General features: G+C 45.0%; 1 protein-coding gene across 1 annotated transcript in view; it reads right to left on the bottom strand.

Moving 5' to 3' along the window:
- kitlga (kit ligand a) overlaps positions 1–17,500 on the bottom strand; it is a 55,248-nt gene that overhangs the window by 6,367 nt on the left and 31,381 nt on the right. Inside the window, exons 2-4 of the mRNA XM_080539128.1 lie at positions 7,613–7,720; positions 896–952; positions 564–725 (exon numbers count right to left, since the gene is read on the bottom strand). Of these exons, the coding sequence (XP_080395254.1) occupies positions 564–725; positions 896–952; positions 7,613–7,720 (327 nt within the window). The remainder of the gene's footprint in view (positions 1–563; positions 726–895; positions 953–7,612; positions 7,721–17,500) is intronic.

Raw genomic sequence — 17,500 nt, 5'->3', positions numbered from 1 at the left:
GCTCACACAAACCCCTACATGTAGACTTGTGAATGTAAACTGTTACCGTTAATGTTTTCAAGCACATTAGGTGGAGTAAAATACAAATTCATTCAGACAACAACAATAAAACTAAACACTTATACACACTGTGATGGACCCAACAATAAAACTAAACACATATACACGCTGTGATAGACCCAACAATAAAACTAAACACTTATACACGCTGTGATAGACCCAACAATAAAACTAAACACTTATACACACTGTGATAGACCCAACAATAAAACTAAACACATATACACGCTGTGATAGACCCAACAATAAAACTAAACACTTATACACACTGTGATAGACCCAACAATAAAACTAAACACATATACACGCTGTGATAGACCCAACAATAAAACTAAACACTTATACACACTGTGATAGACCCAACAATAAAACTAAACACATATACACGCTGTGATAGACCCAACAATAAAACTAAACACTTATACACGCTGTGATAGACCCAACAATAAAACTAAACACATATACACACTGATAGACAACAACAATAAAACTAAAACACTTACCAAATTTTCCGTGGGCCCCATATGAGTCCGAATTTCTTGCAGCATTTGGATGAATATGCTAATATTATATCTGTTGGACGAAATGTTTCCAAACTTCTTCGCTAATTGTTCTAAACTGTTCTCCAAGTAGAACACATTCAGCTTCACCCAACACATGCCACTCTAAAACAAAAAGGAAAAAAAGAAATAAGTATCATCATGGGCATAGGATAATTATCACCAATACAAAATAGACCTCACTTAAGAAAAGTCACTTAACTCATACCTTAAAGATTTCTAATTTTCTATTCGCTATTATATGTTGCTTTTGAGAATAAGAAAACACATCTTACCTCTTGTTTTGGAACGTACTCCACAGGAATCTTGTAATCTTTTGGTATATTTTGTTTCTGAAACACAGAGAAACATAGAAATGACTGTGTAGGTAAGGAGCCACATCTCAGATGAATGGTATGTAATTAAGCAATATCACACGAGAGGGAGTGCTGTTATACTGAATATCAGCACGGCTGTGATTGTAGGAGGGGGGGGGAGGGGTGATATTGCTTTTATACAACAGTTCTACAGCGCCATTTATTAGTTAACAGTAATAATCGACAACAGATTCTGATTTGTTTCTTTATTTAATCATTTATTTTTAAATATTTCAACAAAATCAAGAAATTGATCTTTGAAAATAAAAACTGTGACTAAACTATTTTGACTTTCGTTGACGAGACTAAAATGTTTGTTGTGGACTAACGGACATTCACATTTTTAATGAATGATCTTTTCGAGTGCAGTGCATTCTGGGTTGTAGCTGGTCTATCCATCCTCCGCGCGCTCATTCATTCATGCCCAGACGCGCGTGCGCACTCATTCATACAAGAAGTGCGCCAAAAGCAAACGGCTACACGGCGGCTGAAGTTCAAGCGCAAGCAGTGGGTATTGGTGTTTGGTAGTGGAAGAAAGAAAAGAAGAGATATATGGACACACTTTAATTATAACGCAACAGAAAATAAAACACAACGCACCGTAATAGCTGAAGAGAAACGATGTGGCTTCAAAATAGCTGGGAAGAACAGGACAAACCTAACCCTAACCCAGGACAACACGGCAGCACTGCATCGATGGGAGAGAGAGGCTAGCTAGATATCCAGCTACGGTAACAATATGACATAAACAGTTAAATCAAATGTTGCTGTAAGATGTATTATATATTGTAGTGCCGAGAGACGGGAGTCGTAGGCAGCGTATCAGAAGACAAAGCTAAACGTTTAATGAAGGACATGAACGACTGTCAACAACACACACGTAGAAGTGAATAAACAACTCGGGTACTGGACTGTTACGCTGTTGTAGACAACGCAGGAAGATGTCGCTGTAAGATGGACTGTTAAATGTGACTAAAACTAGACTCAAATGTTATGAATTCCGTTGACTAAAACTAGACTAAAATGTTATGAGTTTTCGTCGACGAAAACTAGACTATCACTAAGAAGGATAAAATGGACTAATTGTGACTAAGACTAAATCTAAAATAGCTGCCAAAATGAACACTGGTCCAATTAAATGGCTTGGTCGGAACTGGGCTAACTATGGTATAATACATATTATAGACTTCTGTATTCATCCCCATTCAATGTATGACGGCTGATGTCACGATGTCGTTACAATGCACATTGGTGTTGAGGATCATTGATCAGTGTGTGAGCTGGGCCCTGTTCCACTAAAGGCGATTAACTCTGATCCAGGTTTAAATCAGATTCGGGCGCTAATTTAAGCCTTCGGTCGGTTCCATCAATGTGGCTCAAATAATTCGCTGCTTGGTTGCTATGCAACCAATCCTTCTGAATAATTCTGGTCCCGAGCAGACCTACAGGCTGGTTTAGGTAATGCGTGCGTCAGAAAATCTCTCACAGGCGGAAACTACATCCCGAACGAGAGTTCCTCAAGTGTCTTTTAGGAAATATTAGTTCCCACTTTTTATGAGATAGATAGATAGATAGTTTGACTGTGATAGATAACTTGATATTTTGAAAGTGTGATAGATAGATAGATCGATAGATAAATAAAAAAGTGTAAAAAAATAAAATAAATAAATAGGTATCTCTATCAACTTGCATTGCCATTATCACAGCGGTGTGGCTGGCGCAGTGGTTAAGGCAGCCAGCAAGATTTATTTTTATTTTATTTTTTACATTTAACCGAAGCCTTCATGCAAATCGACTTACAATAGATATATCTGTCGAAGTGAATCATCTATCCATCAGTAATCATCAGAACAAGTAATCTATGCCAAATCCAGGGTCCAGTTAGAGGAACATAATTTACTACTCAGAAAGGCTTCAAACACCATTGTAATCGTGTCAGTTCTTGTAAATTAGCCTGCACCATCATTTTATAGCCTACATACTTTTTTAGATGAGATTTTAGATTAGATTCAGACAACGAAATGCAGTAAAAAGTGTGTCAGAAGAGGGATTTGAACCACCGTCTTAAAATGACGAATAAATACTATGGCAGCGGTCGATACCACTAGGCCATCGTGACGATATGACGGTTTGTAGCCTGCTGCTCATATCACCACAGTAGTCAATATTCATTTATTAAAATATGAACATATAACAATAACTGAGGCTAGTATGACCTACGCATTTAATCGGTCAGCAATTTCATGCCAAACCATTTCCCTCGCCTTGTTAATTGCGGCAGTATTGCACTATTTTACATCTTATTTTTCCGTCTTCATAAAGATCAATAAGTCGGAATGCTGCGCAAAAGTAGGACCCCTGCAGAGTGGAGTATCTTCATTTCGACAGTTCGACTCTACGGGGCTCTTTATGTCTGCGTGCACACGCCCATATCGAGGATTTCTAAGCCGGTGTTCTGTGAACACTCATGACACAAGCCTGATCCTCGTTCGAGGAATCACCTGAGGCTTGAATTCCAATCCCGAGTTGCCTGATCGCCTGATTTATTTTTATCGCCGATATACTAATCAACGTTCGTGGAACAGCCCCCAGGTTTCTAAGGAGACAAGATGCCTTAAAGGAACAACTGCAGCTGATATGTGTCAGTCTGCCTCAGCCTCTCTGACTCAGGGAGGAATGTCACAAGTGTCAAAGTGTGCAGCTCACTCTCTCACTGTCTCTCTCTCACTGTCTCTCTCTCTCTCTCTCTGTCTCTCTCTCTCTCTCTCTGTCTCTCTCTCTCTCTCTCTGTCTCTGTCTCTCTCTCTGTCTCTCTCTGTCTCTCTCTCTCTCTCTCGCACTCTCACCTCTCTCACTCACTCTCACCTCTCTCACTCTCTCTGTCTCTCACTCTCTCTCTCACTCTCTCTGTCTCTCTCTCACTCTCTCTCTGTCTCTCTCACTCTCTCTGTCTCTCTCTCACTCTCTCTCTGTCTCTCTCACTCTCTCTCTCACTCTCACCTCTCTCACTCACTCTCTCTCTCACTCTCACTCTCTCTCACCCTCACTCTATCTCACTCTCTCTTTCACTCTCACCTCTCTCACTCTCACCTCTCTCACTCACTCTCTCTTTCACTCTCACCTCTCTCACTCTCACCTCTCACTCTCACCTCTCACTCTCTCTCACTCAGGGGGCGTGGAGCTACACCTCTCTCACTCTCACCTCTCTCTCACTCTCACCTCTCACTCTCTCTCTCTCTCTCTCTCTCTCTCTCTCTCAGGGAGAGTGGAGCTACAGACAAAAGAAGAGCAGCATCACATAGTTACACATCTACATGTTTGGCATTTAGCAGACGCCTTACAAACTTACAATCAATACATTTGACTAAGGAAGTGAATCATCAATCCACCAGTTCTAGCAGGAGGTGTAATCTAGCTCAGGCCAGGGGCCACTGGCAGTCGTCTTGAAAATTGTCTTTTTTATTCAGAGACAGTACAAGGGGGGCACTGAAGAGACAGTACAAGGGGGGTAGTAGATGTCTCAGGAGACACAGTGCTGGGGGGGTAGTAGATGTCTCAGGAGACACAGTGCTGGGGGGTAGTAGATGTCTCAGTAGACACAGTGCTGGGGGGTAGTAGATGTCTCAGGAGACACAGTGCTGGGGGGTAGTAGATGTCTCAGTAGACACAGTGCTGGGGGGTAGTAGATGTCTCAGGAGACACAGTGCTGGGGGGTAGTAGGTGTCTCAGGAGACACAGTGCTGGGGGGTAGTAGATGAGTCAGGAGGAGCAGTTAAGGTGTAACCTTCAGTCTCCAACGGTACATATGACGACTGCCCCGTTCCTTAACTTTGCCCAGATAATGGAGGGTAATGGGTGATCATACAGTTACAGGACATAAGTGAATCAGATCCTTGGTCTGGATACCTTTGAACAACCCTAATCAAATGTTTGTTCCTTATTATCATCATAACAATCAAATGTAGAGACCTGTTTGTAAACACTTTTTAGGGACGATTTGTCAATGACACATCATTTGAAAGCTTGCGACCTGCGCTTCTTTCATAATCTGGAAAAAACCTGAAAATTGACCTAATTGACCCGACTTGAGGACTTTTTCACCACACCCTGTCGCAAATTAACACAACCTATTTATTACTTTCGTAATATCAAGATGTGTTTGGCTATGTTGGGGGTAGCGAGTAAAAATGAGTTCCTAGCGTGAGAGCTAGTCATCGCATCTCATCTCTATCGAATTTGAAATCTGAGTGACACTTGTACTCTGTATCAGTCCTATCTAACATGTTGGTTTAGTATTGAGGTGGTATTGTTTGAATATAATGTTAATAGTTGGGCTATCAGGGGATGTGTTGTTATTGATCCCTGTCTCTATTCTGTGTTTCTATTGGGGCGGCTGTGTCTCAGGAGGTAGAGGCGCCGTCTAATGACCGGTTCGAGCCCCGGCTGGCCACATGTCGAAGTGTCCTCGGGCAAGACACTGAACCCCAAATTGCTCCCAGTGAGCGGGCCGGCGCCTTGCATGGCAGCTACCCGCCATTGGTGTGTGAATGTGTGTGTGAATGGGTGAATGAGAGGCCGTTGTAAAGCGCTTTGGCGCTATATAAGTCAGTCCATTTACCATTTATTTACCATCCCCCCCCATGTCTGGAAACATACGATACTATACAGTTCGTTCATTGACCATTTTTACTAAATAAAAGTCAATGGAGAAAAACAATGTTTCATTGTTGAGACATTCTTTGATTGTGCTACTCTAGTCATCCGTTTATAAATGACATCACAGCGTATGTAATCATTCATAGCATCATTACATAATGTTGCCATAATAATTTAAAAAATAACAAGTGTTTAGGCTTTTCCGGAGCTTTCCAGAGCCTTCCGGCTATTTGGGTAGCACTCCAGAACCGCGTACAAACTGTCTGCGGTAATTTCCAACAATTTATTTGGCGGCTCCTGTGTGCTTTTGAAGTTCCAAGCAGAAACATGTGTTATTAATCTTGCGTCCACATGCACAATGTCACACACTGCCATAGACTGAAGACCTCCATCTCTTCAGGCTACACCTTAACTGTCCTTCCTAAAGCTCTCCATCTCTTCAGGCTACTACACCTTAACTGTCCTTCCTGAAGACTTCCATCTCTTCAGGCTACACCTTAACTGTCCCTCCTAAAGACCTCCATCTCTTCAGGCTACACCTTAACTGTCCCTCCTGAAGACTTCCATCTCTTCAGGCTACACCTTAACTGTTCCTCCTAAAGACCTCCATCTCTTCAGGCTACACCTTAACTGTCCCTCCTGAAGACTTCCATCTCTTCAGGCTACACCTTAACTGTCCCTCCTAAAGACCTCCATCTCTTCAGGCTACACCTTAACTGTCCCTCCTAAAGACCTCCATCTCTTCAGGCTACGCCTTAACTGTCCCTCCTGAAGACTTCCATCTCTTCAGGCTACACCTTAACTGTCCTTCCTAAAGACCTCCATCTCTTCAGTCTACACCTTAACTGTCCTTCCTAAAGACCTCCATCTCTTCAGTCTACACCTTAACTGTCCCTCCTGAGATATCTACTAACCCCTCTACTGTTTCCCCAGTGTCATAATAAAAAAAAAATAGAGAGATAAATTCTTTTAAAAATAAATTCTTCCTTCTTCTAGCACGACGACTGCCAAAGGCCCCGGGCCTGAGCATGGATTATGTCTTCCTGCTGTGACTGGTGGATAGATGATTCACTTACTTAGTCAAATGTGTTTGTTGTGAGTCGGCTTTGGATAAAAGGCATCTGCTGAATGCCAAAATGTAAAACAACTGGTTCTTTTATGTGACAGAATCACATGATGTTGTTACACTTGTTTACAAGCTGGTTAGAGAGGCGAGCTCAGAGTCTTCAGCTCAGTCAGGGAGGTTAAGGCTCGTTGAAAAGTGTCCCCAATCTCTTTTTTTTGGGCAAAACTTTCACTGAAACACCACAGTTATAATAATAATAATAATAATAATAATAATAATACCATTAGACTTATATAGCGCTTTTCTAGACACTCAAAGACGCTTTACAAACTGAAAAGATCGAGTAGTAATAATAAAAAGAAACAAAAGGTAGATAGAAGAAAGTATAGGGGCCTAATTGAGGTAGTGCTGGGGACACATGGGAAGGGGAGGGGGAGAGGGTTAACTGGTGAAGGCGAGCTGATGTGTGTGTGTCTGATGTGGTTGGGGAGGGCGTTACAGTTACCCCACTTGTTCAGCTAAATACAAACAACAAAACAGTTTTGGTATCATGAATATTCAAATAGTGAAAATACCACCGCTCATCCGTGATCAGACTTTGCTGAGGTGCTGGAACGGAAGAGTATCAGTAGAGTGCAGAATAACAGCATCCGCACACTGAATTAATATTTGAGTTATTTCTTCCGAGTGGGGCAGTCCCACTCACATTTTTCTTTTTTATTGGTAGAGACAGTAGAGATTTAGACAGGAAGGATGGGTGGGAGAGAGAGAGAGAGAGAAGGGATGACAAGCAGGTTATGTCTGCGGCTGGAATCCAACCGGGAACGCTGCGGTTACATGGTCGACGCTTAACCCGTTACGCCACCTAAGCGCCCCCAACTGAATGAATATTAAAACAGGTCTGAAGACCTTACCAATAGTGAAATTCTTGTGATGTCATCTGTGACAGGACTTCCAAATTCACTGGTGTGGGCTCCGAGTATGATGCACAGCAATAGATGGACACAGGCGCGTATCCAGATCTGAAAACCAGAGAAATAACATCATTCAATTATACATTTCATAGCTTGAAGAAGTTGCACATTTAAAGCCCCACAAGTTGCAATATTTCCCCGTAATTTCTACTAACTAAACATACCCCTTGATTGTGCTGAATCACTTCGGATAACCCCAAAACCACCTGGATAAGAACTGGGATGGATAAAATGGCATATGGCCGCTCATTGTACGATCTGTGGCTTTAAGAACAACCCTGAAGGTCTTACGGTAACACTTTACATTGTTGCCCCAACATGTTTGTAACTGCACATACTGTAGTAACACCTGTGGTATTGGGGGTAGTGGTGGTCTAGTGGATAGTGAGTTGGACTTGTGATCGGAAGGTTGTGAGTTCAAATCCCGCCTGAAGCCACACCACTACTAGTGTGCCCTTGAGTAAGGCACTTAGCCCTCAGTTACTCCAGGGGGAATGTCCCTGTAATTCGTAATTGTAAGTCGCTTTGGATTGAAAGCGTCTGCTAAATGGCAAAATTATTAAATTATTAAAATTATTATTATTAACATTGAACTCACATAGTAACTGCTGTGTAACTGCTGTGTAGCTACAGTGTGGTATTACACAAGGGGAATGCGCTGAGATATTTGGCATTACCTTTGACTATTTCTAACATGTTGAATGGAGCTATCTGTCTGTTATCTGTCTGTTATCTGTCTGTAATCTGTCTGTTATCGGTCTGTTATCTACTGCCAGGGAGAGACAGCGTTGACGTCGATCGAGTCTTATACTGAACCATGGCTGTTGGGCAAAGAGTCCCCTCTCTCTCTCTCTCTCTCTCTCTCTCTCTCTCTCTCTCTCTCTCTCTCTCTCTCTCTGTCTGCCTAATCGATTGACAAGTTGTGTCAATACAACCTCCCCCTCCCCCTCCCACCTCCCATGTCTCTATGCCAGTCTGAGCTTGTTACGCAACCAGACCCGCACCTTGCCTCTTAACCCAGATTAGCAGCAGATCCAAAGTCAAAACATGGGGAGAGGTTTCTATTGATAGCACCTCCTTGAGATGAAAACCACCAATGGAGGATTAACCATCTAGACTAAGTGCCTGGAATCAAAGACTTGAGTGGGGGGCAGATAAGGGCGGCCCTGTCAGGACGTCACACGTCAAGGGGTTCAGCGCATAGATCACTCTAAGCATCTTCCTAAGTGTCTGGGATGAGGAGGAGAAGCAACGCACAAAGAGAAAGACCAATGAAAGTGTGAAGAAAGGGAAGATAGATGCACCAAAATGTATGAGGATGAATGGAACCTAATTAGATTCCTAATTAAATTCCACAAAGTTATTTTTGGTTATCAAAACAAGACGGGGAGGCTACAGGGGTCATGTGATATGACGGGGAGGCTACAGGGGTCATGTAATAAGACGGGGAGGCTACAGGGGTCATGTGATATGACGGGGAGGCTACAGGGGTCATGTGATATGACGGGGAGGCTACAGGGGTCATGTGATAAGACGGGGAGGCTACAGGGGTCATGTAATAAGACGGGGAGGCTACAGGGGTCATGTGATATGCAGCTACGTATGTCAATAGAAGCAAGGCTCCAAATTGAATTGATAGTGTTTATCGTGTTTGTGTTCAGAGCACACGAACACTGAAGTGTCAGTGTGTCAGTGTGTTTCTTCATTTGACACCAGAACAGCCGTGCCTTTATTACCTACTAAAAGAGCCGCCTTGCCTCTTTCAGGGTTTCCTACAAGTTTCAACAAGTCAAATTTAAGACCTTTTTAAGACCTCTTTGAATATAATTTTAGACCTATTCACGACACCATGTGATAGCTTTTTGTCATCCTCGAGGTGATGACATGAGGGATTCACTGCCATGAGCGCTTTGTTTGCCAACCATTCCTCCCGGGGGACAGTGAATTGGCATTTTTTTGGTTCCAGCTTGATTAATTTCCGCGTAAATAGACGTGGTCGGACTGATTTCCTTGCAGGACAAGCTAATCTCATTTTTAAGACCTAGCACCTAATTTCTTAGACCTAATACCATACATTTAAGACCTTTTTAGGCCTTATAGATCGGCTTGCTGGAATTTAGACTTTAAGGCTTTTTAAGACCAGCGCGGGAACCCTGCTCTTTACAATGCTATGCTGCTATTTACACACAACGACCACTAAAAACTAAAGGGGACAGAGCGTTTGAGGTAACGGCCCCAAGACTCTAGAACGCCCTCCCCCCTGACCTGAGAGCCTCTGGAACGCCCTCCCCCCTGACCTGAGAGACTCTGGAACGCCCTCCTCCCCCCTGACCTGAGAGACTCTGGAACGCCCTCCCCCCTGAGCTGAGAGACTCTAGAACGCCCTCCCCCCTGACCTGAGAGACTCTAGAACGCCCTCCCCCCCCTGACCTGAGACTCTGGAACGCCCTCCCCCCTGACCTGAGAGACTCTGGAACGCCCTCCTCCCCCCTGACCTGAGAGACTCTGGAACGCCCTCCCCCCTGACCTGAGAGCCTCTAGAACGCCCTCCCCCCTGACCTGAGAGACTCTAGAACGCCCTCCTCCCCCCTGACCTGAGAGACTCTGGAACGCCCTCCTCCCTGACCTGAGAGACTCTAGAACGCCCTCCTCCCCCCTGACCTGAGAGACTCTAGAACGCCCTCCTCCCCCCTGACCTGAGAGACTCTAGAACGCCCTCCTCCCCCCTGACCTGAGAGACTCTAGAACGCCCTCCCCCCTGACCTGAGAGACTCTAGAACGCCCTCCTCCCCCCTGACCTGAGAGACTCTAGAACGCCCTCCCCCCTGACCTGAGAGACTCTAGAACGCCCTCCTCCCCCCTGACCTGAGAGCCTCTAGAACGCCCTCCCCCCTGACCTGAGAGACTCTAGAACGCCCTCCTCCCCCCTGACCTGAGAGACTCTAGAACGCCCTCCTCCCCCCTGACCTGAGAGACTCTGGAACGCCCTCCCCCCTGACCTGAGAGACTCTAGAACGCCCTCCTCCCCCCTGACCTGAGAGACTCTAGAACGCCCTCCTCCCCCCTGACCTGAGAGACTCTAGAACGCCCTCCTCCCCCCTGACCTGAGAGACTCTGGAACGCCCTCCCCCCCCTGACCTGAGAGCCTCTAGAACGCCCTCCCCCCTGACCTGAGAGAATCTAGAACGCCCTCCCCCCTGACCTGAGAGACTCTAGAACGCCCTCCCCCCTGACCTGAGAGACTCTGGAACGCCCTCCTCCCCCCTGACCTGAGAGACTCTGGAACGCCCTCCTCCTCCCTGACCTGAGAGACTCTAGAACGCCCTCCTCCCCCCTGACCTGAGAGACTCTAGAACGCCCTCCCCCCTGACCTGAGAGACTCTAGAACGCCCTCCTCCCCCCTGACCTGAGAGACTCTAGAACGCCCTCCCCCCTGACCTGAGAGACTCTAGAACGCCCTCCTCCCCCCTGACCTGAGAGACTCTAGAACGCCCTCCTCCCTGACCTGAGAGACTCTAGAACGCCCTCCTCCCCCCTGACCTGAGAGACTCTAGAACGCCCTCCTCCCCCCTGACCTGAGAGACTCTAGAACGCCCTCCTCCCCCCTGACCTGAGAGACTCTGGAACGCCCTCCCCCCCCTGACCTGAGAGCCTCTAGAACGCCCTCCCCCCTGACCTGAGAGAATCTAGAACGCCCTCCCCCCTGACCTGAGAGACTCTAGAACGCCCTCCCCCCTGACCTGAGAGACTCTGGAACGCCCTCCTCCCCCCTGACCTGAGAGACTCTGGAACGCCCTCCTCCTCCCTGACCTGAGAGACTCTAGAACGCCCTCCTCCCCCCTGACCTGAGAGACTCTAGAACGCCCTCCTCCCCCCTGACCTGAGAGACTCTAGAACGCCCTCCCCCCTGACCTGAGAGACTCTAGAACGCCCTCCTCCCCCCTGACCTGAGAGACTCTAGAACGCCCTCCCCCCTGACCTGAGAGACTCTAGAACGCCCTCCTCCCCCCTGACCTGAGAGACTCTAGAACGCCCTCCTCCTCCCTGACCTGAGAGACTCTGGAACGCCCTCCTCCCCCCTGACCTGAGAGACTCTAGAACGCCCTCCTCCCCCCTGACCTGAGAGACTCTAGAACGCCCTCCTCCCCCCTGACCTGAGAGACTCTAGAACGCCCTCCTCCCCCCTGACCTGAGAGACTCTAGAACGCCCTCCTCCCCCCTGACCTGAGAGACTCTAGAACGCCCTCCTCCCCCCTGACCTGAGAGACTCTAGAACGCCCTCCTCCCCCCTGACCTGAGAGACTCTAGAACAAATCTTTAAGCTGCAATTAAAGCCGCATCTGTTTAGGCAGTTTTAGACTTCGTATTGTTTCTGTTCATGGTCTGTTTATGTTGTCCCCTTTTTGTTTTTAATCATTGATGTTTTGAATTTACACTTTTCGTTTTTAAAAAAAATGTAAAGCACCCTGTGCATCCGTGATAAAGTTCACGGTTAAGTTTAATCATAAATAAAGTTGTACTTACTTACTTACTTACTAGTTGGCTGCTTATAACTTAGCCTGCTTCCTACACAGAAAAACTGCAAAATAGCTTCATACTAGCTTATCCTGATGTGATTTTGAAAATGTAAGGATACTGGGAGTGCAAAGATATAACTTTCTTCTTCTTTCTCATGGCTGTTCTAGTCTTAACTCAATTCAAACGGGTCAGTTTGGTGCTTCATGCAGTCCTAACACAAACCATGTGAGATGATAATGTCTGGGGCCTAACGGGACAGTGATTTAATAGGCCTCTTAGAGATTTGCCTGTCAGTTTCTCTAACACAGAAATGATGAAATCTTCCGGTTGGACGTCCTCTAACCTATCAGAGCTCTTGGTTGGACGTCCTCTAACCTATCAGAGCTCTTCGTTGGACGTCCTCTAACCTATCAGAGCTCTTGCAGTATGACTTTACATCTCCTCCAACCAATCAGATGTGACAGCTGCTGGTGAAAAGGGGTCAGATATAAATAAAAGTCAAATGTTCTGACTTTTATTTTGAAAAATGCAAATACATTTCCGCGTCGTTGAAAATCAACGACACATCGCTAGTCAACTAACACAGCTTGTTTTGTGAGCCTGCTAACAATGTAAAGTAATGTTCTAGTTAACTAGGTAGCAGTGGTGATTACTCACCCAATCCATTGTATTGCAATATTTTGGCTTGACTAGCGAGTGTGTTGAAATGTATTTCAGTTTTTCAAAATAAAAGTCTGAACCTTTTGATTGGTTGCTGAGAGCGTATGCTATAGCTATAGCACGACAGTGCAGTGTGGTGAGTAGTCGACTCTAAGAGAGAGAGAGAAAGACAAAGACAAGTTTAACAGTAAGATTTTCTTGACCTTTCACTAACACCAACTAACTGCAGCTAATTTAGCCTAACCCTAACCCTAACAACCTGAATCAACAACCTGACTCAACAACCTGACTCAGACAGAATCATTGTTATGTTAGCTTTTTGTCATTGCACGGAGTACATCGAAAACAGTTTTTTGCTCTGGGCACAGGACTCAGCCATAGTCAGCGGTCCTGGAGCAATTAGGGCGTTAAGTGTCTTGCTCAAGGGCACGACGGCAGTGGCAGGCACCTTTAGATATGATGCCAGCCACCCTCAAGTGACCCCAGCTCACATGCAGCTCCCTCCTGAGGCGGGGATCGAACCAGCGACCTTCCGATTGCTAGTTAGCCGGCCTCTCCAACCTCTAGGCTACCTGCCGCCTCTCCCCAAGAGGGCACCTCAAGAGCCATGAGCCAGACATGAGCCAGACATGAGCCAGATATGAGCCAGACATGAGCCAGACATGAGCCAGACATGAGCCAGACATGAGCCAGCACTGAGCCAGACATGAGCCAGACATGAGCCAGACATGAGCCAGACATGAGCCAGACATGAGCCAGATATGAGCCAGACATGAGCCAGACATGAGCCAGCACTGAGCCAGACATGAGCCAGACATGAGCCAGACATGAGCCAGACATGAGCCAGATATGAGCCAGATATGAGCCAGACATGAGCCAGACATGAGCCAGACATGAGCCAGCACTGAGCCAGACATGAGCCAGACATGAGCCAGACATGAGCCAGACATGAGCCAGATATGAGCCAGATATGAGCCAGACATGAGCCAGACATGAGCCAGACATGAGCCAGCACTGAGCCAGACATGAGCCAGACATGAGCCAGACATGAGCCAGATATGAGCCAGATATGAGCCAGACATGAGCCAGCAATGAGCCAGACATGAGCCAGACATGAGCCAGATATGAGCCAGACATGAGCCAGACATGAGCCAGATATGAGCCAGACATGAGCCAGATATGAGCCAGATATGAGCCAGACATGAGCCAGACATGAGCCAGATATGAGCCAGACATGAGCCAGACATGAGCCAGATATGAGCCAGACATGAGCCAGACATGAGCCAGATATGAGCCAGATATGAGCCAGACATGAGCCAGACATGAGCCAGACATGAGCCAGACATGAGCCAGACATGAGCCAGACATGAACCAGACATGAACCAGCCGTGTGCCAGTCATACAACCGCATTTCGTTATATTGTACTTGTACTCTGCGATGACAATAAGGTTTAATCTAATCTAATCTAAATGAGCCAGTCCTGAACCCTGGGAACTGTGTCTCAGGAGGGAGGGTCGGCGTCTAATAATCGCAAGGTCGGCAGATCAGCAGTTCTAGCCCCGGCTGGCCACATGTCGAAGTGTCCTTGGGCAAGACACTGAACCCCAAAATTGCTCCCAGTGAGCGGGCCGGCGTCTTGCATGGTAGCTTGGCCGCCATTGGTGTGTGAATGTGAGTGTGAATGGGTGAATGAGAGGCCGTTGTAAAGCGCTTTGGAATAAGGATATATATATATATATATATATATATATACGTATGTCAGTCCATTTACCATTTAAGACGTTGTGTAGCAGTGTAATCATTGAATTAGATCATCACCATGAAAACAATAACACAGGAAATACAGCAAAATGCATGAAATGTGAAGCCCCAACAGTTGATGCTCACGGGAGCAAAGCGCCACAAACCGCTTGCTTGCCAATCCGCTTGCGTTTTGCCGACCCCTACTCTCATTGAAAGTCAATGAGGCCTTCTCTATACCTACAGAGAGACCTATAGAGAGAAGTCTATGAGACCTTCCCGGCTACTGTGGCCTGTTTAGAAGCACGAGCAGCACTCGTCTATCCAACATTGCAACTTCTCCGAATCGATACAAGCCAGGGCCTCGGGCCTGCCAGGGTAACTGCTTGCTTGCTGTTTGCATTCCAGGATTATAAACTTGGGACTGGAATTGTAGGGTTATGTTAGTTCAACACTGTGGTCTGTGTTAGTGTGTTAGTGGTTATTGTAGCTGTTATGGTCTGTGTTAGTGGTTATTGTAGCTGTTATGGTCTGTGTTAGTGGTTATTGTAGCTGTTATGGTCTGTGTTAGTGGTTATTGTAGCTGTTGGTATGAAGATCTCGTTTGTAGAGGTTTTTTCGCACCTGGTGCACACAGACAGCTGTTGTGCACTGAAGTTCCCAGGCAAAGGAGAAAGGTGAGAGGAGGAGGAGAGTGCATGGATGATAGCAGGAAGTTAAGTGATTTACGATGTTGTATGTGGCTGCTATGCCGGCTATGACTGCTATGAAACCGTGTGTGCTCAGGGTGATCAGATCAGCTAGATGCAGCAAGATCGCATGGCGGGATTGAAGGTGTCAGTGTCATTTTGATGACTCTGATTTATTTCTCCTGCGCACCTGCATTCTAAAGGTTCATGTGCAGGCTAGGAGTACCTGCATTCTAAAGGTTCATGTGCAGGCTAGGAGTACCTGCATTCTAAAGATTCATGTGCAGGCTAGGAGGCTAGGAGCAACTCATGAAAGGTATACACCTAGCCAGACACAGCTAGCCTCACCTGCATTCTAAACGTTCATTAGGAGGCTAGGAGCAACCTCATGATAGGTACAACTAGCCAGACACACCTAGCCAGACACAGCTAGCCTCACCTGCATTCTAGTGTTCATGTGTAGGCTAGGAGGCTAGGAGCAACCTCATGATAGGTATATGGTGTCACGCCCTAGCTCTGTATGTAAACAGCCTAAACCTAGCGATGTTACATTGAGCAGGGTGAATGGAATTATGAAGATAGATAGATAGATAGATAGATATATCTTTATTTATGTGTCACTTCTCAGTGTTTCCTCCAGGAATTTTTACAATGGTGGCGGGTGGCCGGCACGCGCATGAAACGCGCACGCGCGCTCAAAACAAAGTTTTTTTTTTTTTTTTTTTTTTTTATCACAGCCAAAACTAGAGGATGGCCCAAAAAAATAAATAATGAATATACAGAATATAAACTTGTGACTGACAGTCACATACACACACAAAGATCATATAATACGAAGTAGGCCTACATGAGCACAAAAGCGGCTAACGTTACTGATTAACTGTTTACTGTAGTGCAGAGAGATGGTAGTCGTAGGCGGCGTATCAAATGACAAAGCTAAACGTTTAATGAAGGACATGAACGATTGTCAACAACACACTCAAGCATGCCTGGATATTTGTAAGAACTCTCGCGAGATTTATCAGACTAAACCTGGATTTTCCCTTTAGCGATGTTGATGGAATACCCCCCGGATGTCACTACGGTGGCCTGTACACAATAACAATAATACCACAGTTCACATTTAGACCAATCAGGAGCCCTTGTGTCACGTCGTCAACTGAATGTCATTAATCTGATTTTGGATCAGTGGTTAGAGAGAGATGGGCGTGGATTTAGGTGCACTTTTAGTCAACATCCATTATAGCGCTGATCTAGGATCAGATATATTTTAATCAGCTAAAATGTGTTTTTTTTTTTTTTTTTTTTTCGAGAACTTTTTTTTTTTTTTTTTTTGAGAAATCTGAATGGTGGCGGAGGAAATTCCATCGTGGCGGCCCGCCACGATGAAATGCATGTAGAGGAAACACTGCTTCTCAACAAACAGGTATGGTATAAAGAACAGCAACAAAAGGTGCATTAAAAAGTTGAGGACTACTCACATGGAGTTGTGAGACACAATACAATTTATAGCAATATAAATTAAAAACGTACATTCAAGTACTATTACACTTGAACTATTACACAACAAATACCATTGGCATTACAATAAAATACAATATGTAAAAGCAATTAAATATGTATAAAAAAAGGAGGAGTGGGCAGTTTATTTTGCGGTGCTCATGAAGGCTACTCTTCTTTGTAGGATGAGGTGGCAGGCCGTGGCACATTCATTAATGCAGTGTTCACCAGCTAAAATGTTACACAATTTATTATGGTCATTAAAGTCATTAAAATTCTCATAGTGTTTTGATAAAAAGATAAAAAGATCAGCGCGGATGTCGTTGTATGAATGACATCCAATATGCTAATATATATACATATATATATACAGTATATATATATGACCAACCATTCTAGAACATATATATATATACAGTATAATAATAATAAATAATAATAAATAATATATATATACAGTATGGGTTAGGGTTAGGGTTATATATATACAGTATATATAATATGCTAGAAATAAGGTCATACAAATAGTTGTTTTTGTCCTCACTAATCTTGAATGACACTAGCTGCAACTGAAGTGCATGTATGATAACTATGCTAACTATGTTAACTATGTAAACACATTATTTTACAACGCTGCACGTTCCAGATGGGATTCAGTTACCTTTTTGAAACAACCATTAAACTAGTTATGTTCAAGTTGGCTAATAATACCCCTCCAAT

The sequence above is a fragment of the Nansenia antarctica genome (genome assembly GCF_963989245.1).
Source record: "Nansenia antarctica genome assembly, chromosome: 9".
In the NCBI taxonomy this organism is placed as follows: domain Eukaryota; kingdom Metazoa; phylum Chordata; class Actinopteri; order Argentiniformes; family Microstomatidae; genus Nansenia; species Nansenia antarctica.
This window is presented reverse-complemented; position numbering and strand designations above follow the sequence as displayed.